At 41.7% G+C, this 24304-nt stretch overlaps 1 protein-coding gene and 1 non-coding gene across 11 annotated transcripts in view; both read right to left on the bottom strand.

Moving 5' to 3' along the window:
* Positions 1-1429: 1429 nt before the first annotated feature.
* CNOT1 (CCR4-NOT transcription complex subunit 1) overlaps positions 1430-24304 on the bottom strand; it is a 58671-nt gene continuing 35796 nt past the window's right edge. For 5 of the 10 annotated variants that reach the window (XM_065847928.2, XM_065847927.2, XM_065847931.2 and 2 more), the window contains 26 exons: positions 23227-23367; positions 22182-22361; positions 20977-21093; positions 20386-20496; positions 19728-19805; positions 19230-19407; positions 18605-18735; positions 17735-18031; positions 15302-15442; positions 15097-15201; positions 14393-14512; positions 13649-13843; positions 12600-12742; positions 11925-12033; positions 11662-11831; positions 10319-10571; positions 7991-8239; positions 7309-7472; positions 6914-7031; positions 6344-6445; positions 5905-6078; positions 4699-4848; positions 3443-3623; positions 2911-3043; positions 2673-2807; positions 1430-2527 (listed from right to left, as the gene is read on the bottom strand). In XM_065847928.2, the coding sequence (XP_065704000.1) occupies positions 2449-2527; positions 2673-2807; positions 2911-3043; positions 3443-3623; positions 4699-4848; positions 5905-6078; positions 6344-6445; positions 6914-7031; positions 7309-7472; positions 7991-8239; positions 10319-10571; positions 11662-11831; positions 11925-12033; positions 12600-12742; positions 13649-13843; positions 14393-14512; positions 15097-15201; positions 15302-15442; positions 17735-18031; positions 18605-18735; positions 19230-19407; positions 19728-19805; positions 20386-20496; positions 20977-21093; positions 22182-22361; positions 23227-23367 (3954 nt within the window). In that variant the 3' untranslated portion in view covers positions 1430-2448. The remainder of the gene's footprint in view (positions 2528-2672; positions 2808-2910; positions 3044-3442; positions 3624-4698; positions 4849-5904; positions 6079-6343; positions 6446-6913; positions 7032-7308; positions 7473-7990; positions 8240-10318; positions 10572-11661; positions 11832-11924; positions 12034-12599; positions 12743-13648; positions 13844-14392; positions 14513-15096; positions 15202-15301; positions 15443-17734; positions 18032-18604; positions 18736-19229; positions 19408-19727; positions 19806-20385; positions 20497-20976; positions 21094-22181; positions 22362-23226; positions 23368-24304) is intronic. The other 5 variants (XM_065847933.2, XM_065847935.2, XM_065847934.2 and 2 more) reach the window with 3 other exon arrangements.
* LOC136107569 (small nucleolar RNA SNORA46) lies at positions 21511-21656 on the bottom strand. Its single transcript, XR_010652301.1, has one exon. It is a non-coding gene; the product is annotated as a small nucleolar RNA SNORA46 (small nucleolar RNA).

Raw genomic sequence — 24304 nt, 5'->3', positions numbered from 1 at the left:
TTTAACAGTACTGAATACAGCTTATTTTCATTCCCCTTTTACAGTGGTGTAACGCAATGGCTGTTTAGAGTCCAGTCTGCCATCTTGGTGCTTCTCTCCCCACAGCAGACTAGATTTCACACTACAAAAGTTTGGTCTTCATTTCTTAAACATGAGATGCGTTACACCCAGGGCCTCTGCTGGCACAGACACTGGTACTGCTGGGGGAGCTGACACCAGCACCATTTGCTCTGACAGTACCAGCTGCAGGTTCCTACGCTGCCAAGAGAGGATATGAAGTGCAGTGGCCTCCTCCATCCTACCAGCCCAACTCATGTCACTGGGATCTTGGCTAAGTCCTGTCCACCTTCCATCCCCTCCTTACACCAGCCTAAAAGTTCTTAAAGCCTACAGGAAACCAGCCATGTACAGAATCAGAGAGACCTTTGTGCTTTGAGTTGTTAAGTCAATAAGCTCTGCATATGGTTTGCTAGAGTTAAATAGCAGAAAAAAATCAATAATCCTGTGGCATCTGGACTAGATAAAGAAAAACTGGTTGCTGACAATTCTCTGTATCCTAAGCCAATACAGGAGGAAGAGTAAGCTGGAGCTGCAAAACAACAGAACCAAAAAATTCCGACTTCAAAAGGCTCAGTTTCAGCACAACTGCTGACCTGACAAAGAAATGCTAGGGAATCGTAGGAACTGGCAGAAGACTACTCCTTGGCACCCAGGTGACTGAAAAAACACTCCCTAGAAACAGGTCAGGGACGGAGAATTCCCTTTGAGCTGCTGTCCACTGGCACAGTTGGCTCAGCGGTCCCCTGGAGCTACTTACTGCTCTGTGCAAACGCACAGCCAGGTACACAATCCCTTAAACCTGAGCAGGATGTCCTGACCTCTGCACCCATACAACAGCAGTCAACCAGCTTTACCAAACTAGTATTGTTACATAAAAAGAAAGCAGTGAAGCTCTGTTTTCTAATGTCTGCTAGGTCACAATGCATATGCTACAGGAGTTTGCAGTGCTGGCAACACTAAAGCCACCTACCCACCCTTAGGACAGCTAATGAGCAACCCCTTGCACAGATCCTGGCTGAAGTGATCTCACCCACAGCAGGGTGCAAGTGGTGAGAAATGTGGCTGCTCTGCTGTCTGTGCCCTGAATCCCTGCGCTGCAGCAGCTCCTTTCCAGCACAAATTCAAACTCCACTTACAAACTCACAGCTGAGATATTTCTCTCTCCACACAACTGTCCTTTCACATTTCAAAGCAAGACCCATGACAGTTCTCCCATCTGACCTCACACTAGAAAACAAGTTCAGTTGTTCTCAATAGGCAGTGGCCAAAACTGGAAAACTGCAGATTCTGGATGGGTGGAACAGACTTTGAAAGACACCAACTGGCCAGGCAGGATGGAACTGGAGAGAATAAGCACAGTGGCACGTGCTGCATGTCATGACTTTAATGTGTAACTACAGTATGCATACATACAAGAAGTGGGAGAACTAAAGCCCAAGAACTAGAAAGGCTACAAAATACAACACATGGACCAATACTTTACAAAACATTCAAAATCCTTACAAAATGGGCTGTATTGGTCCTTTGGGTTTTTAAAGTTTTTTTTTTTTCTCCGTTTGGATTTTTTTTTTTTTGTATTTTTTTTACAAACTTATATTGTGTGGTCACAGGGTGGGGGGTGGGAAAAGCTCTAGATTTAACCCCCTACCTTCCAAAATTTACAAGTGTCAAGAAAAAAAAAAAAAAAAAGAAAAAAGCTATAGGCCTGGTCTCTGCTTTCTTTACTAAAAACAGCTGACCCTCTCCCAGAGGGCCTGAGGTGTGTCTTCTCCAACAGAAAGGAGGCATTCTCTGCCTGCCGCTCCACTTGCTGTCTGTCAGCATTTGACAAGGGTGGGGGAAAAGCAACACTGAACCTTAACCCCTCCCTCACTCCATATTCCAAACACATCCACCTTTTTTTTTTTTTGTAAAACAACTTAGTGATTGAAAGGTCCCCCATCCACATAACGAAAAATAAGTTACATAATATTATAACTGGCTTTTCAATATTCTTTGGGAGTCTGGGAATGTCAGGACAAGGAGGTCTGCCCCAGACAAGTGCTTGGCATCAGCAGCTGCCCCTTTATTACAAGCTGGACAGGCACCAGTTACCCACCTGCCTTTTACACAATTTGCACAAACCCAAAAGTCCAGACAAACGTTTCTGTTCCTTGTATTTACACTAGTTCAAAATGATATTCACAGCATCTTCTGAATTTTGGCCAAAAGTCAAAAATTTGTTTCAAACTTTGGAACATGCCCAACATAGACTTTCAACCCATGGTCTGTTGCGTCTACCCGATCAAAGGGGCTGGGAAGGTCAGGAGGAGCCTTACAGAGTCTTCTGTCAGTCGATGGGACGGGGGTCTCCAGGCTGGCACACTTACAGCACAAGATGCAGCTCATCTAACTGGCACCAGTCCCTTCCATGACTTGCTGGGCCTGCTTCTGCCCCATGCAGCACTGTGCAACTGACTGGAACAACCTGAGCACAGAAGCAACACAGCGTTAGGTGCATCTATGGCAGCAAACAGTGCTTCCACTATCAAGGACCAAAAACTCTGTGTGTGACCCAGCCCCTCGCTTCAGAGATATTGTTTTAGTGATTTTTATGGTTAAATTATACTCACTTCTCGATTTCTGGAGCACAGTGAACAAACTCATGGTTCCAGAACTTAAATGCTGGGTTTTTTATCAGCTCAATGAAAGTAATAAGGAGACCCCAGGGATGAGGCCTATTTACAATCAGTCGTTCCAAGAGAACCCTGAAATCCAAAAGTAAAAACAGTGAGAACTCAAAGATCAGAAATACCCAAGGAAGGAGAGCAAAAAGGTGAATGCCAGCAAGTTAAATGCCTTCCCTCTCACCTGGTGATCTGCTCCTGGATGGCCTCAGTGTTGGCCTCTGCAAACAGGTACAACATGGTGCAGCTGAAGTAGTGGGTGTGACTGTTGGGGTATCGCAGCTGATTGGCAATTGCGTTCAAGAAAAGGTACCGGCCTGCAGAAGAGGAACAGGGAGTCCATATGGTTTCCCTTCCACACATACAGAAAGGAGTAAAGAAGCAACTTGTATTGCTTAACGTGAAGGTTTGTGAGCCTACCTTATGAAAGCATAAGAAACAAAACCAGCTTAAAATATGAAAAATCTTTATCAATCCAAGCTGATGAGGCAGTACGAATTCCACTTATCTTAATTAAACTTATTATTCCTTTGAATACCTTGAACATCAGATTTTAATACTGCTCCTATATTCATAGTTTAATATTCCAACATAGCATTACTTACTGTGAATTCACTAGCAGCTACATGAGGTGATTTTCTGCATTTCTCATTGCTCGCACAGACAATATACCGTTAAATTTGATATCGCACGAACTAGAGGTGTTTCCAGCTCACCTTCAGTGTCCAGGTCTACCGCCAAATTCTGGAAGATGTCCATGTGAGCCGAGTGGGTGATGGTGCTCATAGAGGGTGTGCTGCCTTTGTTGTGAATGTGCGCAATAGCTTGAGTACCTACGTAGAGCACCAGTGCATTAATCAGCTGGATGTTGTAGCGGTTGCCAGGTTCATTTGATACCTAATAGCAAAGATAGGAAACCCATTAACATTCTATATTCCTTCAGCAATTGAAGGTACAGCATGTACAACAACAGCATCCAAGTATCTTCTTGATTATACAGACGACAACAGTTAGACATCCACAAATTCAATTTGGCATTTACCTCTTCATAATATAGCAGTTTTATATTTATTTATTTTTTCAAAAAGCATCAGCAAAGCATTGACAGACCCAACAAACCATTTTTATACTCCCTAGAAGAATAAAATCAGGTAAAGGCAACCTGAATTCACACGCAGTGCCAGAGGCTGGCTGAAACACACAGCACCTGCCTGAATGCTCCAGTCTGAGCCATCTTCTGAGAAGGTCCAACTTCAGTCCTGAAGTCTGTTGCAAGCCAAGCCATGTGATGTATGAAATAATGTTGACTAACAATTCTGAACCAGGCTTTAGCTAATTTGAAAACCGCAACCCCCACCCCCCCTTTTTTTTTTACTCCTGAACCATGATCCATACATTCCTATAACAATCCATTTGGGGTAAAAATTTAACTAGATTTTTAAAAAAACCCTGCAATCAATAAAACCTGTTGAATCCCAGATAGCACATGGATAAACAGTGCTGGAGTCATGTGATGGAAGCCACAAGACTTCAGAAAAAAAAGCAAGCTTGATGCGATCAGCTCTGACTACATTCTTCCCTAAAGCTTTGCAAGGTTGTGCACTAGAGACTTGGAAGCAGAAAAGTTGAAGTTTTAGATAACCCTACATTCACTCACATGAGCATTTGGCAGCTCATGTAGATAAAACCAACTTCTTTTAAATTCGATCATTTTAGGGTTATTGAACGTCTACATTCCTCTTTCCTTAAATTCCACCTGACTGAAACTCCTTAACACACAGACTTAAACATCCTGCTAAGGAGCGGTAGAGGAAATACTCAAGGTGTACATTTTCAGAGGCTTTTCTACTGCCTGGAACACATACTTGCTACACCCCAACAGAATTCCTGCAAGAAAAAAGGGTGACTCAGCCAAGGAGATAATTTGTGCCACACTATTTAAATTCAGCGTCCTCAGAAACCAGCCACTCACTTGTAGGTTGCTGCGCAAGTCAGACAAAAAGGTGACTGGAGAACGGGTTTTGAGATAGGAATCCAAATCTTTCTTGAACTGAGGTGGCATCACTCCAGTGAAATTCGTGAGTATTCGTGGTGCAATATTAATCTCACTTAACATGTCCACCTGTTGATAGAAAACCCAGTCAGCTAAACCACAAGGAACAAATTGCAAAAGCAGATCTGTAAGCAATATTACATCAACTACTTCTATTGCTTTTTCCTACCAGCAATGAAAAGGAAACACTAGGTTTTTGCAGATTTCAGAAGAAACTTGGTCTTTAATGTGCAAACTCAATAGATGACTACTGACTCAAAGAACTGAGAGTAGAGGATAAACTAATTCAAGAGCCGTAGTGGAATTCAGTCACTGCCTTTGAAGTCTCCTTATCTACACTCAAGACAGTTTGGTAGTTTAGAAAAGTACAAACATCCACATAAATCAAGAACAACCTTCAATCTCAAGAAGGCTAACTGAATGAGTATCTGCAGCTTTACTCCCATCACCCTGCATAGCTCAGGCAATCATGAATAATAGGACAATGCTTTAGCACTGTGAGAAAGTTTACTCCTAATCCTTCTACCATTAGGAGGCTGGCACATGCCCAAAGACTTAATTAGATAACATTAACACTTTGCAAAGTCTCCCCCCATTATTCAAGAAGCTTGCTTCAGAATGGTGGTTTATCTTATTAAGAAGGGTACCATCCATGTTTCTCATCAAAAATTATTTACAATTGCATAGGGCTTGGACACACAGCTCTTAAATAATTACTTAACTAAATTTCAGTTCACAGATCGTACAGAGCAGAAGCTGTACAATTCAGCTTGAGCTGAACACAACTGAGACAAGAACTGTTGGCTGAATGTTCAAACAGCAAAGCCACAAAGGCTGCTTAAGTATCTGTTTTTCAGTGAGAAATAAGACACTAAAATGATAAAGATGCCCTTGCCCCAGTGCTGTATATGCCAGTCAGATCTGGGGATGCCATCAAGTCTCCCTCTGAAAAAAGAAAAGCCCTCTGTGATCCACACAAAAGCTGAGTTTTTGAATGGTTGCATTAATTCAAGTATCAGTTAAAGTTGTGCCCAAAACTCCAGTTTCTGCCAAAAAAAAAAAAGTATGAAAATTATATGGAGCATTAAAGCTTCCCATTATCCAACTCATGAAAGTAAGTCCTACCTTTAGATTGGGGGTGAAAGGGTCTGGAAGCCTCATGTTTCGTGGGAAGGCACTCAAGATCAGATTCCTTAGCTGAATACAGTTAGGTGGGATCACGTCACAGAACCCATAATGGTAGTCACAAAGAAATTCTGGGAAATCATGCAATAAGACCAGCAACACACGCAGAGTGCCCTGTGAAGCAGAATTAATATAAAAGAGGAGTGGCTGTTGAAACTGCCCAAGATCTTGCAGAGCCATCCTTCTATGTCCTGTGGTTAACATTAACAGGAATCAATTAATCTGGGAAGGCAACCTGTTTGTCCCCTACCAGATTTGCATTTAACTCTAAGAAATAAATTATAAAAGAAAAGTGAATCCTATTTTGCTACCACAACACCTCTACTTTCAGACAGCTTAGTTGGAAGTGGCATCTATTAGCTGACATATTTTTTTTTACCTTGTAAAGAATTTGCATAGGTTTGGTGAGTTCCACATTTCTAAGGAAAGGAGCCAAGTACTTGAAAAGATCAATCAGTAACTGGGCATACATAGGCCAACCCTGTCAAGAAAAAAAAATAGCAGGTGGAAAACATGCAATGAAAAGCAATTATCTTAAGTTCAAAACTATAATTATATTGGTCTTTATATGAATCTGGACTGAAACTTTGTCCTACTGCTAGCTCTAGCACTGAGTGCGGCACAGCTCACTGCAAGAACTGGAACCGCACATCATGCGCTATGGGTGTTCCCACAATACTCAACAAGCCATTCTGAATTTACAGGTTTTGGTCTAGACTACAGCCCTTCTGGAGTTTGACAAAGGCATGTTTGTTAAATTCAGTTCATTCTGTATTCCACCATTTATTGACACAGACTCTCCTCCATGCAGTTAGGTTACTGTGAATATGGAAGACGACAAAAACAGAACAGCCATGCCAGTAGTGCACTTCAAGAGATGAAACAGCACCACACCAGATAAGCATCTGTGTGAGCCTTTTAATTCAGAAGAGATAAACTGCAGCCACACCTTCTGCTGTGGTGTATGTGCCAGCATTCTTGCAATAAATATCCGATGGGAGATGAGTTCCAGCCAGGCATAAACAAAACCTGGAGCTTTTGTAGGCCTCAGGATGTGAAATGTGTTACTGAAAGAAAAGTTAGAGCAGGTTAGAAGTGCACAGCAATAAGACTGCTTTTCATAACATTGAGGGAAAACATACACAGCCCTAAAAGCAAGGCATTTTAGCATCTTGGGGTTTACCAGTCATTGTCCTTAAAACAAGCAAGTGGACAGCCTACAGGAGAACCAGTTATTCCAAATGTGACTAAGCCACCACAAAGGAATGATCAGAGAGCCTTCAGATGAAAAATCTTGATCCTGCCAGGAAAGGATGAGCATTATGGCCAATCTCAAATACATACCAGAAAGCTGTGAGTGTCTGGAAGTTGATGGTCTCCAGCACATGCTCAGGAGCATTTAATTCCAACAGTAACATGATGAAAATGCGATGGTAAGGGAGTTGCTGAAACTCACTTTGTCGAACATCATGGTCTTGCAGAAGAACTCCAACCACAATACCAAGAACCTGAAGAGATCAAGACATTTCAGTGGTGACACTAAGAATTACTTTGCAAGTCAGGCTATTGATAATACTTTAACCATCAGCGAAAAAATAAAATCAGCAGAAACTGGCAATAATAATAATAAAAATAATCTAGTTATGGAAAGAGTTATGTAAATTAATGATATAATCTGTCTCAGCAACTCCCAACCACTATACTTTGCTCTTCCTTTCCCATGGATCACAGTCACAACAACTGACTGGGCACTGCTGGAAGGTCTTCACTACTCCAGACCATGTAACCATAAACCAAGTACTGTTAGAGGCCCTCACAAAAGTTTCAAGTTTGTTTGATATGAAATCTTCGTGAACACTTAACATCTTGATGCTCCACTCAACAGTTTATCAGTTCAGTGACCAATCCATTGAAGTCCCCATCTGATAAGTTAGCAGTAACCTAATTAAGGTCTACGTTTCACATTTATCAAAGTTATACTAGATCATGCACTTTGAATGCCTCAAGTACAGAAAAGGTTCCCAACCTTATTCAGAAGGTTGATCTTTGTAACAGTGTTGGTTGCCTCCCCAGAGTGCTTCACTAGCAGCGCAATAAGTCGCACAAAGGCATCCAAATTATGGTAGCACTTGGCTCGAATCATAGTGGGGTTGGCAGCAGGATTGTGCTGTTGCTCAGCCTGAGCACGATAGCTGATTTCAACACACATTTCGGTGCAAAGACGGAAAAAGCGGGTGATCAGGTCGTCTGTTTTTAGGATTCCTTGCTGGTGCATCTATCCAAGAAAGAAAAACCCTCAGAACCATAGCTACAGGAAGTTCATTTTACAACTTATTTCAAACAATAATTTACAAAGCACCCACCTTGCCTGGCACCATTAATTTTACCACACAAGACAGATGGGCAGCAAGCTATCTCTGCCACTCTTCGCTAAGGTTAATATTGTCAAGGTGACATGAGGGTGGCAACACAGTTTTAGAGAAGACAGAGTCCTTTGGTCCCCATTCTCTTCAACCATCAGCACAGCTGAGGAGCCTGTTTCAGTATCAGTTCTGCCTCCAACACTCAGCCTTGCATGAGGGACAGCAAGAGGCAGCAGTAGTTCAGTTGAGGAGCTCACAAGCTCTGGGAATGGCAGCTTCGGCTACCAGCTCAAGAACCATCGCTATTTTGCAGAAACATGCCGCAGAAGCAACCTGCATCGGGATAGTGATTTTTCCCTCACATGAACATAACATGCAGAGGAAGACTGGGTGGTTTTTCTTCCTTGGAGGGGTTGCTGTTATTGTTTCTTAATAACATTTATATAAATACATATATATACATAAATATAAAGAGACCTCTTTATTTGTTACCCACATTATTACAGCCATAAAAATGAAAAAATTGCACTGCAGGAAGCTTCCGGATTTTGCATAGAGCATCTTCTAAACTCCTGCAGAGACATGAAGCTATGGAAACAGCATGGGTGCCAACTTGGAGAATTTCTAGTATTTCTGGAGAAACTTTTTTTTTTTTTTATATAAGGAATTAACATATGTGCCTTCAAAGTTCTATGCCCTTCTTGTCCTACAGACTAGTGGCACAGAAGCAACACTTAATTTAAGCAGCCAAAATTATGGTAATTAAAGTTCAGTCATAAAACCTTGTTTAATGCAGTTACTACAAAATACTTCTTTAAAACCAATAGCTATGGCCTGTACGAAAAAAAAATTATATTTAAACACTGTACTTCCATATATTTCAACTGCTATTTCAAATCTGATCAATTATGTACAAAAGGTAAAGAAACAAGTGTGATGAAGTGAAGCAGGTCTAAAGTGCATTGAGTATTATAGGTACACTCTACTGGAGTGTGCTTTATAAGTACATACCCTTTAAGGTATCAGAGTAAGGTTGCACAAAGAGGTAAAACTTCATTTTTAAGTGCGTTTAACACAAGACCCATTTAGAACATTAAAAAAAGATGTTACGCAGTGGAAGACCAACAGAAAGCAGCTACAACCCAGTACACAAGGCCACTAAAGTCACATGAAAAAAATCACTACATCAGTCAAGATCTTTATGCACATGTTGTAGCTTGAACTTTTTTTCATCAGTAGCTGCAAAACCTGTAGCATTTCCGTGGTATAAACACGGAAATCTAAAGAGAACACAATGCAAATGAACTAAGCAAGGGGTTTCCTTGCAGCTGCAGTCAAAGAGTTGCCAGAAACAGTTTTGGAGAGATGACAGCAGATACAAAGGCAGTTTGTTATCACACAGGTTGGGTCACCGAGGGCATCGCCCTTCTCACTCACACCTAGAAGGCAGATGTGTGCTGCTCATCACACCTGGTAAGGTGCCCAGGAGCAAAATGTGGGAAGTTGTTTAAATTTAGGCACCACTTTAGCTAATGAAGTTTTCAGTTTTTCCTCACTCTAATGGTTCTAGTTAGGAAAAGGATTCCCTTGTTCACATGGTCTGGAACAATTCACCTGCATCTCTGTCCATTAGCAATTTCCTTCTGTAGGCTCTCAGAGCTTCTACTGTTACCCAGAAGGAGCAACACTAGTCAAGCTTCACTGGACAAAGTCTGTCAGAACTATTCCCAACAGCTCTCAGCTGAAGTTCTTTTTCCACCAAACGTACGACAAAACTCATGGTCTGAACGGACAGCTTGTTGCTACAGTATCTGAAGAACATGATTTGGTGAAGAGTAGGTGTTTCTACAGAACTTTACCACCAAAACCAGACAAAATCTTGATAGTCAACTGCCATACACCTGGAAGTTTCAAAAGGATGTCTAACATGGGTTATAACACTGTTTTAAAATGGAGGGCATCACACCCTACTGATGTTGAATAAAAAGCACCTTTCTTTCCAAAAGCTCTACCTGTCCAACAAACGCAGAGAATGCTTTGGTACTGTCACGGCCCGCGGCAGCTGAATGGTAGAGGTTCACCCATTCCCTCAGCAGGTATTCCGCCTTCTCCCTCAGACCTGGCGGATCATCATACTCAGAGGCTTGGGAAATTCCTGAATGCATCATGAAATTGGGACCTCCATGAGCACGGTCAATCATTGCTTCGTAGTTTGATCGGACCACTTCCATCAGCTGGGGTAATCTAATGCAACAGACCAGAGCAAGAGCTGGGTTAGAACTTCTCCTGCTCTGGAAGGCACATGAACTGGGAGCTCACACAAATATAGCTGAAAGAAAAATTAGTTTTTATACTAAATCTTCATATCTCCCAGTCCTCATTGAAACAGCAGAAATAAGTCAAGAAAGCAGATGCATTTATGATGAAAGAAGGAACACTGAAATCATACAAGCTTTGAAGTTCCCCTCCAATTCATACAGCAGCGTGCTAAACCAGCACCAGAAGTACCGGAAACAGCTTCACTTTTCCAGATTTCAGAAGCCCTAAAATGCACCAAGATGATGAGATGTCAGTGCTAAACCAGCCTGACTGGGACCCTCAGTTTGGCTGCAGTGAAAGTCAAGTCATACAGCAGTCAACCCACACCAACTGCAGACAAAAGGACCTTTGTTTTGGGACATCCCACCAGCAGTTGTGGTGCTGGTGATGGCAGCCACTGCCACCACCAGCCAGCTCCTGGGTGCTCTCTCAGCAACCCAGAGTTGTCCAAGCTCCAATCCATGTCGTTCTCAAACCCAGCAGCAATTGCTTCCACTTTAGTAACAGGAGGCCTGCAAGTCCCACAGGTATTTCCAGATTTGCTGCATAATTATCTGCCTGCACAAGCCACGTGAGATTGGCAGATGATTGTTTTGTAGATTCTAAACAGAAAATTGTCTAAAGAAACAAGAAGGATCATCTAATTTGATGAATTGGTTGTGATTAACAAATAACCATGTTAACACCTAGATATTTAAATAGGTAAGACTATTGGCTACATTTGTGATAAAGCAGGAATCCAAGCAAGTTTCTCACATTACCACAGTATTTTTGAGCACAGCACGTAGATTTTTCTGCTCAAGCATTCAGTTTGACATCATGCTGCAGCTGCCTCTATTTTGACATAAAATCAACATAATTACATTAGAGTGACAGTTTAAACTAACACAGGATTGCAACCCCGAAGAAAGTTTAAAGCTGTATGATTGAATGACCTCAGATGTTGCTTATATAATATTTCAAATAATAAATTAGCACAGGAGAAGTCATGTATTGCACAGTATTTCAATCTCACCCTTCTGGAGCGTTTCCTCTGGAATGAGCATTAATCCTCATGAGTGTCTCAATTGTGTGAAACAAATCTGCCTCTGTTACGTGGGCGACACTTCTCTCATCCACCAACAGGATCTTTACCAACTGCATGGCAAACGCCACAGCCATGTAGTTCAAACCATTCTCCATTGACTGTCAACAGGAAAAAAGCAATTAAAGTTCAGCCATCATCTTACAATGGACTGATCAGAACTCTTCTCCTCCGAAAGAGGAAGTTCGCTTTACCTGAGCCAAGTGAAGGTCGTACTGCTGCATGTTAACAAGGTGATTGCGGATTAGCAGCTCCACAGCTTCCACATTGTACTTATACTCATCTCTGCATTCAATCAGGCACCTGAAAAATTAGACTTCTTTTAAAAACTGTACTTCAGCAACACAGTATAAGCCAAGCAACTCAATTCTAATGCTTCAGAAACTGCACCATTCACTGCGATTCAATGACTCTGCTCCAAAAAAAGCCTCTTCTAGAGCATTCTCTGAGGCAACGTTTTGAGCTCAGAACAGTCAGCCTCAAGCATTTGTCACCCCGCACAAGTGGTCACAGCAACCCTTCAACAGCTTCAGTTTATTCAGCATAAGAAGCCTCTCTTCTGGGGGTGCTTCTGCTATAAGCATATACCAGTCACAGTCTGTGACAGTATAGAGACATTCTCTATAGAACAAGGGGAAAAAAAAAAATCACAGAGCATCTCTAATGATTAATTACATTTCAGATTCCTATCATGTTCTAGGATAGAGCAGCATTATCAGAAGATCTAGTTACTTCTGACAAAAAAGCTAGTTATTTTTCATCAAATGGCAGCAACAGAAAATACTAACAGGCAAGTGATTCAAATTAACACAGTAGCTCCCAAAAGAAGATGAAAGCTACACCAGTGTTCCTATTGTCTCCTAACTGACCTAGTAATTTGTTTATTACACCACGGAGATCCATATGCGCGGCCATCCTGCAGAGCCTTCAGCACAAGCAGATGACACTCACGATAGCGAAGCAGGAGGTCGGCATCTGCCCCGCTGGTGGCATCCAGTAAACCCTCTACAGCCTAGAACAGATGCAACCTGTTAGCAGAGGATAAAACGGGTCCTTTTCCAAATCTTCTGCAAATCAGATCAGCAAGAGTTAGCACCAGAAGATTCAGCAGACATGCAAAAAACCAATTCAGCCGTTGCACTGACCATTTGGATAAGGCTGGGTGAGATTTTACCAGCTTCTACAGCATCTACACCTTCACTGTACACAGCTGTCCTACCACAAACAAGCCTACGGCCTCTCTATGCCCCAGTGGCTTTATGTAAGCACCAAGTAGTATGAAAGACCATATTAGCTTGTGCTGCAGCTTCTGTAAATCAAATTATCTTTTTCCTTTGTCGACACAGCTTTTGCTTTCCCTACTAAACTGGCATAATCTCAATGAAAAGTCATCTTTCCTTCCCTCTATTTTCTCCCTGTCCTGTGAGAGACGTGAGAGTGAGCAGCTGGATGGACTGGCCAGGGTCAATGCACCACATGTGCTCATTTATCAGTTACTGCAAAAATACAATACACAAGTGTGCTGCTATAAATCCAGCAGTATACTCAATACTACCCACCTACAAAGGCAGTTCAAACATCATCTTAGCCTCCAAATTATGCCCAAATCAAAGGCTGCTGTAGCACGGAACAGTTCTCAATCTGCCACATCTGAACAAAACTCCCCCAAGTCCCAGGATTCTGTACCTGCTTCTTCCCACAGCAGCCTGGCCACTGTGTGTACAGACACCAAATTAACACCATGGCCCTCCTACAATTTTATTTACTGAATTTCCGAAGACAGCAATTGTTCAGTATAGTTCACCAAGCAAGTTCCACAGGATGCATGAAGACACACTCATCCGCAAGACAATCCACAAGCCAGATGAGTAATAAACTCTTGGTGAGTTGTTACAGGAGAGGAGTTGTTGACACTCACCTTTTGCAGTAGCCCAAGTGCAGCAATAGCATCACGGGAGTTACGAGCCACTACCACAGCCTCCAAGAGGCTGCGCAATGCTTGAGCTTGAGGATTCATGGCCAGGGTGTGTGGGATGGACTGCAGGTGCTGCTCCAGTTCTGTCATACATTTGTCATAGATTTGTGCTACGTCATCTGTGGCCCAAGCTTGCTGCTTAGGAGAAAGTGGCAATGAGTGATTTTTTTTAAAGGATTGTGTCAGAAAAACTCAAATACTGATTGGTGGTTCTGCCTTGGAAATTAGAGCATCCAGAATTTAGACCTCTACAGTATTGTGGTCAGTTATCTTGGCATTTTAAATAAATATGAGTGAATTAAGCTGCGGAAATAACTAGCAAACAATTCTAGCAGTCTTTAAGACCAAGTACACAAACAAAAACCTGTTCATTATCTCAAAATCCATTCTCGCCATTCATGATCTCCAAAAGTAAGCTGAGATTTGAATAAAACATTTCACTGCTACTGAAACTACATGTAGTACTAATAATTTGCAGATCTTGTCCCAATTTAGGTTGCAACCCTTACCAGTATAAGTCTTACATTGCCAAGAATTTGACTTTAAAACTAATGCATCTTTCAACCACTATTCTCAAGCAATACAACTGCCTGATTCTCGCTAGTCTTCTAGGAAAGGACACGAGTTCTGCAACATTCACCAAAAGAGCAAGAGCACCCTCAAACTGATTAATTCAGAAGTCTCTACCTTCATAGGCTGAGCCAGGAATCCTGTAGGCTGAGTTAAGTCATTGGTAGGCAAGAAGCCAGGGACATTACGTGCAAACTCTTCATAAACAGCCAGCTGTTTTGGGTCCACACCTCCAACCTTTGCAATGAAAAAAACAGGCATCAGCCTAATCGTTAAGAAATGAGGGCAGTTTGTATAAGGCGTAGCTGCTCAGTCACATTATTAAGCAGAGTGGCTTAAACATCAAAAATTAGCGTTCATATGCTCCACACTGAGGTCCTGTCTCTCCTGCTACAGCTCCTAACAAGTAGGATTTTGCTTCACAACTGGAACCCACATTCCCAGAAACAGGAAGAACTGAATATGGGTTCATGCATGTCCGATGCACAAGAGAAATGCTCTGCTGAGAGCATAAGGTATGTCCTTCAAGGAAATAAATTATAAAGGACACAAAACAATGAGATAGACCAGTGACTCTTCAGTGAAAGCAGCACAGAGGAAGAAACACAAGTTTTAACATCCTCAAGGATTTAATGAAACGACATGAACTCTCATTTTGGAACAAAATATTCAAGTGTTTCCGTTACTAATGAAGCTAATAGCAGTTACACTGTTAGACAAGACTTACAACATACAGCTCAGTTGAAGCTGCACCACCCACTGTTCATTATCAGGAGCGGGAAAAGAACAGCATCAGAACACAGCTCAGACCGTATCCTCACCTTCAACCTGATCTGTTCTGGCATCCGCTCAGCCTGGTAAGTTAACACGACAGGATCACAGTACCGACGACCCTCTTGTCTAGCATGTTTTCTGAGCTCAAATTCCTGGAAAAAAGCCCCAAACACCACATTGAATTTTAGACACTGAGTCTGGATGTATATGAGCACATTTAATACCTTTAAAACACAGGAGTCCCATACTTACAGTTGCGAGCCTCTTGTCCATCTCAGGGCCTGCCTTTTCCACAGCTGTCTTCTGGATAAAGCAGCACGCCAGCTCACAGTTATCCTGCGCTAGCTGGGCAGCCGCCTGCTCCATCATGTCCCTCTGTTGTGGGGAGGCTGCCTATTGAAAACCACGATAATCAGTGAAGGCTGTAAATTTTCCTTGTATATTACTAGCCTCAAAATCTGCACCACTGACCATACAGAACAGCAGCAATAAAAAGGAATGCTCTTAGGAATGCACTCTCTTTGCATGGAATATACAATAATAAATTTAATTTTGCATAGCTTTGAATAAAACATGTAGGCAAGACGACAGTAAAGGCTTTCGACAAGGAACAAAACAGCAGGAGGTTCTCCATCTTCTCCACCAACCTGTCTCCAGGGCACAGAAATAAAGCCCTGCTTCAGACTGATGCACATACAACAGATGCTAATGCAGGAAAACTAAGCCCTGCATCACAGCCTAAAAGTTTTTCTGCTTCCTAGGCTGTAATCAGAAGATACAGAGGTGCATCACTAGCAATGCAGAATCACAGTCCTAAGCCTGTTTCAGTGGGTTTCCTTTCTGGTACAGATTTTCTTCTTTCCCTCTTCGACACTGCTTTAAGAGAATCCTGGGCAGATGGACTTATTTTTCAGGATGCAAGGCAGCAACTCCCATTGGAAATGGAATACACATATAAAGGCAAACAGTCCAATCTACCTGGATTTCTTTGTCCATTAAGATCTACCCCTATTTCATTAATTCCTGAGAACTACACTGCTTCTCTCAAATAAAAGAAATTCTTACATGTTAGCCCACTTCATACAATAAGCCAGATGCAAATTTTTTGATGCCTTGTACAACACTTTTTCTGCAACACAATGTTTTCTGTAATTAGCCCTTAAGAAAACTTCCTTGGATTACAGCTGGCCCTGTATCAATGCCATATGTCTTCAGGGATAAAAACAGCTTGACTACTACGTTACATTTTTCATAGCATTTATGACATTTTGCAAACAGCACCATACACAGCACTGTCTTCCACAAAATTTGAATTACTTTCACTTACACACATTCTTCAGTGGCACATCATACCTGGTGGATACACACAGCTGTAACACCAACTCTGTCCCCATAACTAATGTGTCACATCTCGACCTTCTCATACCACCCAAAAGACAACTGGCATTTCCCCAGCTACCTCGCCATCTGAACTGCCATCACATCGGATGAACCACAACAAGACTGCACACCAAAGGAGTACTTGTGCCCCTCCTATCAGACAGAGAACCAGTGCTTTCTCTTATGGTTGCCAGCTTGACACCCAAACTCGGAATCATAATTAGCACAGGTGCTAAGAGCGGTCAAGGGCTCAGCTCACACTAACAAAAGCAATACTAAAACTGTTTACTCCCATCCTTAAGATAGATGGAACAAGATTCATTTGCATGCCTTTCCTGCTCTTCATCTCAGCAATCAAGTTACTTGAAGTTCTCTGTCAATAGTGCTTGAGGTGTGGGAGTTACACCACAGACCACCCATCCCGTACCTGCAGACGCAATTCTTATTACCATTTTGTAATCCCTTCAGACCATTAAGTTCTGCCCTCTTGAGCCAGTTACCATGCAAGAGGGCAACCCCTTTGCAAAAGGGGCCTTTGCACTGTCACTCCCTGACAGATGGGAAATAGTGACATGCCCTTAAGCAAGGGGTATGCAGTCCATTTAATTTTTTTTAATCCCTGAAAGCATAGCAATGCCTTGATCTTTCCAAGATCCTCACGCTCTTGTGTCTGTCGCTGATGTAAGCACAGCAAGATTTCTGGGTAGCAGCTGCTGTTCTGGCCAGCAGTTCACAAACAGTGTTCCATTTAGCCAAGAATGGGAAGCTAGTGCTGCAGCTCAAATTTTCTTCATTAAGAGACTTGAAAATATCCTCTAGAAAACCCAATGAATTAACAAGCTGTACAGAAAAATGTTGACTTCATATCTGCTAACAGCACAAGGAAATAAAATCTGCCTGAAACACCCATTCTTGCTGAGACAATCCAAGACATCACCAGCAAGTCCCAGAAACAATTCAGCCTTCCCCACTCTGGCTTTTTTACCTCAAAACCCACAGAAAGATAAGCATTCCAAGGTGATGGGATCAAAATGAAGAGAACATTGGGGCAATATAAAAGGGTAGTCAGGAAGTTTTAGTGCAACACAGTAGGATTCACCATGCAGGTTTAAGATGGGTCTGAAATAACAGCTCATGTCAAACATGTTTGTTGGTTTGGGTTTTTTTTTTCCACTGAATTCATCTCCACACTAGTTAAGACATGTAATTAATCAACAAGTCTACAGTGTGGAGAACTGATCTGCTAATGCTGGATGTCTACAGTCCCATAAACTGGAAATAAGCTTCAGACAACGTGAATCTTACCCTCAGCGCAGTAGCAAAACTGTTTTTCAAGTTGGTAGCTATGCTCATCAGCAAAGGTTCCCTGCAGGTAATCATGGCCATCCCCGCGGTCAGGTTCCGCATCATGTGGTGCGCGGCCACACGCATCCGTGACTCTTCAGAATCCAGTGCAAAGTCCTTCCTGACTATCTGCTCACAAGTAGTCATGGCAATCTTGATGGACCGATCGACCACTGGATGGACAAGCTCTTGCACTGCTCGCTCTATCGCCTGCCGCACACACTGCTTCAGCTGCGGGTGGGCTTGAAACAGCGGAATCTGGAGGAGGATTAGAAAGTTAAGCGAGAATATTGCAAACTAGAATCCCATCTACTCTAGACATTCCCATTTTCCAATCGACTTTTAAGTGTACTGTCACAGCTCGCCTACAGTGCAGCACTCCTGTGTTCCATATCCAGACATCACAATGTCTGTTTGATAATTCTTAAATGGCGATATCCGACCATTTTTCTTCCAAAGTTGCAGCTGAGCATAATGCAAAGACTAACTTGACAGCTAAGTCACTGACTAGTCGTAAGGAACAAGGAAGCTACTCTTTAGCTTCCATTCCAATAGCAACTATCTCAACTGTTATGTATTGCCAGAAATGAATTGGATACTAATGTAAATGTCACAGTGAAAGATCACTTGACCATCTGAAATCGTCAGTTAACATTAACTACTAACCACCCCTGAAGCTCTCCATTTGATTACTTGTCAGCACTCATCCTCCCCAATACTTTGAGAAGTGACTCTCCAATAACTTACAAAATGCTGCTTGACCAGCTGAGATCTCTGGCAAAACTGGTGCCAAACACTTTTTCAGCAAACCAAATCAGCTCAAAAACTTACCGTTGGATTTAGGGTAATATGTGGAGCCAACCCTCCTAAAGAATAGACGTTAATGTCATGATAACTGTACTGGGGCTGTGGAGGAACTGTGGCTGTACAAGTGGTGCTGGTAGCTGGAGTTGTAGAAGCAGCTGTGGAATACAAGATATTTGTACTGAACCGTGAATGAAAAGCAAATGCTTGTAACAGAAGTGCTTCTCTTTTAAACCAGCAAGTGACCAAAAAGCAAAACTTTGATCATGAAGCCTACTAAACCTCTCAAGCAATTTTTATTCTCCATTTTCCCAATGATAACTGCCAAACTAGCTTCAGCACATTTTAGTAGAGATGTTTCTTCAGATACCTATAACATCTGATGTTTTGTTAATAGATCAACCTGCTTCATTCCCTTCTAAGGGAGTGCTACACACGGTACATGTAGAATTAGTCCTCAGGATGGTTTCCTTTCCCTTCCCGTCTCCACACTCTCTACACCTACTTCTATTACAAAACCATTCAAGTGTTCTCAAGGATTCAGCAATATTACAATAGCACATGTAGATTCACAGTTTTCTTCATAATAGCATAACCTGTCTTATTTAAGCTTCTACAGTGTGGTTGTGGATTCTATACAAAATGTACTTACTAGTTGTTGTGATGGGTGGTAGCTCTTCTGGCTGCTTCACATCCTTCTTTGGAGCAGACAGCTGTTCGTCCAGGTTTTTCAGACGATCCTTATCTTTCAGGAGACTTCCAGGTTTCAGCTCATTGATGTCTAGTGCAAGATTCTTGCAGAGCACCTCAATCTCAAACTTCAGATTCAACTGCACAACAATTCTAGTTTAGGTTATGTCATAAAGAAAATACCCGAAACGTTTACTGGGCCACTTGACTCCCAAGCTTCCTATTCTAACCCCAGGCCTTGTAGAGACTTTGATAGTGACTGAGGATTAGACAAATACCTTGCATGCTGACCTCATAGGAAAAGAGTTTCATCCAAGTTCTGCCAAATTAAGCAATGCCCAATTTTCCCCAGGCTAAAGAAACTAGAAGTGAAATTTGGTCCTTCACAACATCCTTCTTGACTGGTATGTCAAGAAAACCTCACACTCAGCAGGTACAGGAAATAAAACCAGAAGTTTACTTTTAGATCATGTTCCTGATGCAGCTCAGCTAAAACATTCATAATGGCCATCGTCCATGGGTTTGGAGGCCTGAAGACCTAAAAGAGAAAGAGGAGAGCAGTATTACACAAACTTCTTGAATAATTTGGATAACTTATGACTGAAAATTTTTGAAACATGAACACCTGTGTGTGCATACAGCTGTGGAGAAATTTGTACAGCTGCATTCAGGGTTGAAGTGAGTATTCTGTTTGACTGAAAGTACTAGGTGCTAGTTGAACATTAAACTGGAAACACAATGACTTGGTCCTTCTGAGAGATCAGTTCTATGTCAAGCAGAACAGACAAGAGCTGATCAGGGTCAAAAAGGGGTGGGAGAAATTAAAAAAATGCAAGAATAAATAAATCCTAGAACCTTTTCAAAGGCATCCTTCCTTTTCTCAACAGATACCACAGCACTGTTCAGCTAACACCACCTATTCAGACTGCAAAAACGCACAGGCCACATACTTTCCTCAAAATGGAACTCCTTCACTTCAAGACCTTACATTCCCTTTTCTTTCTCTTCATGAAAATCAACCATTTTTCCCTTTATGAAAAAAGCTACTGCAAGACTTACTTTCTGCAAGACTTATTTTGCCACTTGAGCAATAACTCTGTCAGCACAAAGTCACTTACCACACTCCTGACACTGGATTCTAAGACTTTGGCAACAAATGGCACTACATAAAGCAATTCCTGCTGTCCCTTAACGTAGGCTTCCAGTAGTAGTGATTTCACATCCAAATCCTGAAAAATACAATCAACAAGTGAAAAGGGGAAGAGGGTGGAAAAAAAAAGGCAAGCACACTGCATAGATTCCACTTACACAGTATTTCTTTATAGGACATATTGGTAAAGTTGAGTCATAGAATCACAGAATGTTCTGAGTTGGAATGGACAAAGATCATAGGGTCCAACTCCTGTCCCTACACAGGACAACCTGTCCTTGAATTTTAGACTGCTAAGCAGCAGTTACTTTTTGAACAAAGATTTACAGATATACATTTTTAAATGGGATGACTACACTTACTTTGTCAAGAAATTAACTATTAATTTTCCTGATTAAAAAAAACGTAGAAGTGTTAAATGACCAACTCCAGAATCATATTTTGTACTTGGCACACAAAAGAGAGGCACCAGGAAGGTGACAGCTTCCCAAATACCCTACGCTACTGCATAACAGCACACCAACTCATGCCAAACAAATCTGTAAAGACAGAAACTCACCGTGTGCAAGATGGGCTTATTTTTAGCCAGCGTAATCATTCCCAGCCAGTGACCAAGGTTTTTTAACAAGGAACGGTCTGAAAAGTTGGCTGCAGCTTTATCTGATGTCAGTAGCACCTAATGAAGAAAAAGCAACTTGAGCAACAACTGGAAGACAATCACAGATTCAGAATCAAATCCAACAGCTGATCTGACTTAAGACCTAAAATTTTAGGATATTAAATTCTGAGCTTCAGTCACATTACAAAGATAATCAAGAGCAGCCTTCAAGACAGCACCCTGTAAATCTGCCCTGTAGCAAATGCAAAATTCCTTTATTTCAAGAGGATCAAAAACAGGATTAGAATTTTCCAGATCTTAAAAGTTACTCTGTCAAGACTGTTACGATTACTCAGTTAGTAAAGTACAATTTGTGAAGGCAATTCTTCCACTTAATGTTTCATCACAGACCTGGAGGCTTCAGTTTACACTTCTTGAGAAACCATTTAACTCTTATTTCAAGATTTCAATCACGTCACAGCATTTTGCTGCTAGTTCTGTTCCTTAGCTGCAGAGGAGCATCAGCTGAACGGAGCAAAGAACAAGGTCAGCTGTGCTCTAAAGAGCCAGGAGATTCTTTAGCACTACAGCGTAACCCACGGTGGTCAGGAAATTCCACCAACAGGTTTAAAAATAGTGCTTGCTTGTCAAACTTCTTTCATCTGCTCATCTCTTCCAAGCTACTGCTTTTCCCTCCTCCTCCCCTTCACATCAGTTTTGCCCTCTAGTGAATTTTGGTTGTCACACCCCACTTTCTAAACCCTCCCCTTCCTCTTTATTCTTCGACCAAAACAGCAGAAAGTGTGGCTTTCTTATCTTTATACTTTCCCCACACAAAAGAACTAGACCATAAGCAATATTCCCCTAGGTTATAATTTGCAAGCCTCACACAAATTTATAGTCCACCTACATAGATGAATTCAAATGCAGATTTGCCCTCTCATTATTCAATCCAAATTAAATCTCTGGTACATTCCTGACTGAAACCAGAAGAATCCTCGTATTTACAGAGGTAACCTGCTAGTTCAATTGTAAGCTAGCAAGTAGATTTTTTTGAATGATATTTCATATTTGAAGATCAGCAACACAGTAAGCAAATAGCCTCAGAACAGAACCCTCTTAAATCTTTAAATCTACCTAAGTATTAGAAAATTTGCACTACTCACCTTGATATTTCTGTAGGTTTCATTCAGAACCATTTTATTAAACTCTGGATTCTTAAGCGTGTCAAGGAAGTTTGAATATAAGCTGTGAAAATTTGGCTCAATACTGACTCTCTTCATCACCAGATACTGTGATACCCAAGGCATGAACTCTTCTTTCACTGTTTCCTTCAACTCTTCAACCTATCCCCATACCAGAGGAAAAAGCACACCAGAGAAGTTATAAGATGGCCACAAACATCTGGGGTCAGCTCCAACCAAGAGCTGTGTTCAGTCAACTTCTTTTAACAATAATGCTCTTCGTTTTTTTAAAAATAGCTTTCACATCAGTGTGTCATTATCCAATGAACTGGTCAACCAGTAAGGACTTAATCATAAAATGGGCAAGGCACAATAATTTACTTCCTCCCCATTTTTTCAGCTTTTCACCAGGTAACTGCAAAATACGTTGGCACGTTATGTTAAAGCCGTCTGTCCACATGACAGAGAGCACGGGTGGCAGCAGTACTGCACATTTCTACTAGTTCAGAAAAAATTCCCTGAATTTCTGCTTGAAATAAGAGCCCAGCAGCTGAACCTTGCAATATCAAACAGTACCCAGCCTATTTATGATGTGAATGTCTGAACTCGTATTAATGTTTCTCAGAAACTTGTATTAGTATTTTTTCAGTGCTTTCAAATTATAAAAACATCAGAATGGACTACCCAGCAATTATTCAAGGCATCTACTAGAAGTGATTTCCTGAAAACAAAGAATTACAGACATAAAATACTTTAGTACAAAGGATTTACCTATGCAGAAACAAGGCAACTTGTGGGAGAAAGCAAGATTAAGAACAGCTTTCACCCACCTCTCCTTTACCTAAACTGTTGTACCTTTGAAGAGATTCAAGCAGAAAGTGTTGGAAAATACTATTTCTTTACAGTGTGCTCCCCCCTGTTATTTTGCTAGTTGGAATTTTTCTACAAACGTCACCCCCCACCATTTCAGAATAGATTTCCAGGAATATGCAGTAAAATTAATTTTGTAGGGCTCTTCCATACTTGCCTTCTGTGTCATATTTGACTGAGACAGATTATTGAAGATGAAAGCAATTTTTTCCTGGACATTCTCTGGAGGTTCCACAATTCTCTCAGTTTGATCTGTTGCTACTAACAGCGTATCAATGTTGGTAGTATTAATGGAAGGCTAGAGGGAGAACAAAATGTTCAGAACAATACCTCAAGGCAACATCAAAAGAAACTCTGCTCTGTTTTATCAAGTGAAAAAACAATTGAGCTTTGTCAGGTGACACCTACTGTCTCCGATTCATTTTCAGCAGCACTCTAATAAAGCCCAGTGATTTTTTTACTGTACAAACAAAGATCAATACTGAGCAGAAGAATGCTGCTGCACAGGAAACCTCTAGCACTTACATTCACATACAACAGGTGCCATCACAATGGCACCCCTAAGGCCTGGAGAAAGTCACAGTGCAATAGTGAGCAGCACTTGGCGCAGTGGTGAGTCTCTGGGAGCACTGCAGGGCTGAACTGCGAAGGAGAAATCCCAGAGCTTCGTCTCTGAGACAGCATGCCAGCTGCAAGGCAACAGAATGCGACCCACATCCCTACAGCTGCAGGTCTACACCCAGGGCCTTTAGCACCTGGGGACACGGCAAGTAGGGAAAAGGAGGTACAGTTTTACATCTCCGTCATGACTTGAGTTTAAAATTGGGCAATATAAACATCTGAAAATACTACCTATATGACATAATCAGGTGGGAAAGGCATTAATAACCGCACTATGAACTGTCCCCCACAATTTGTGCACAACACTTTCAGCCACCTTTGGCTTTTGCCTCCTTTAATTTGAGGAGCTCTTTTAAGAGAGCTGTACAAAGACAGTACCAGGAAGCCCGACAGATTTGACCTTACAGTGCATCAGTTATCATACAGTAACAGCTCTACACATCCTCAGCATACAAGCAGGACCAAGAGCTTTCTGTGGAATAGCAGATACTGTCAATCTGTCAAAGCTGTAATAACTCTGCATAACAGTCCAGAGATGTGTTTATACATGTGACTAAAGATTTTAAAACCCCTCTGCAGTTAGAACTGCTGGGTCAAATGAGATTCAGTGTGCA

This window comes from Patagioenas fasciata, chromosome 13 (assembly GCF_037038585.1).
Source record: "Patagioenas fasciata isolate bPatFas1 chromosome 13, bPatFas1.hap1, whole genome shotgun sequence".
NCBI lineage: Eukaryota > Metazoa > Chordata > Aves > Columbiformes > Columbidae > Patagioenas > Patagioenas fasciata.
This window is presented reverse-complemented; position numbering and strand designations above follow the sequence as displayed.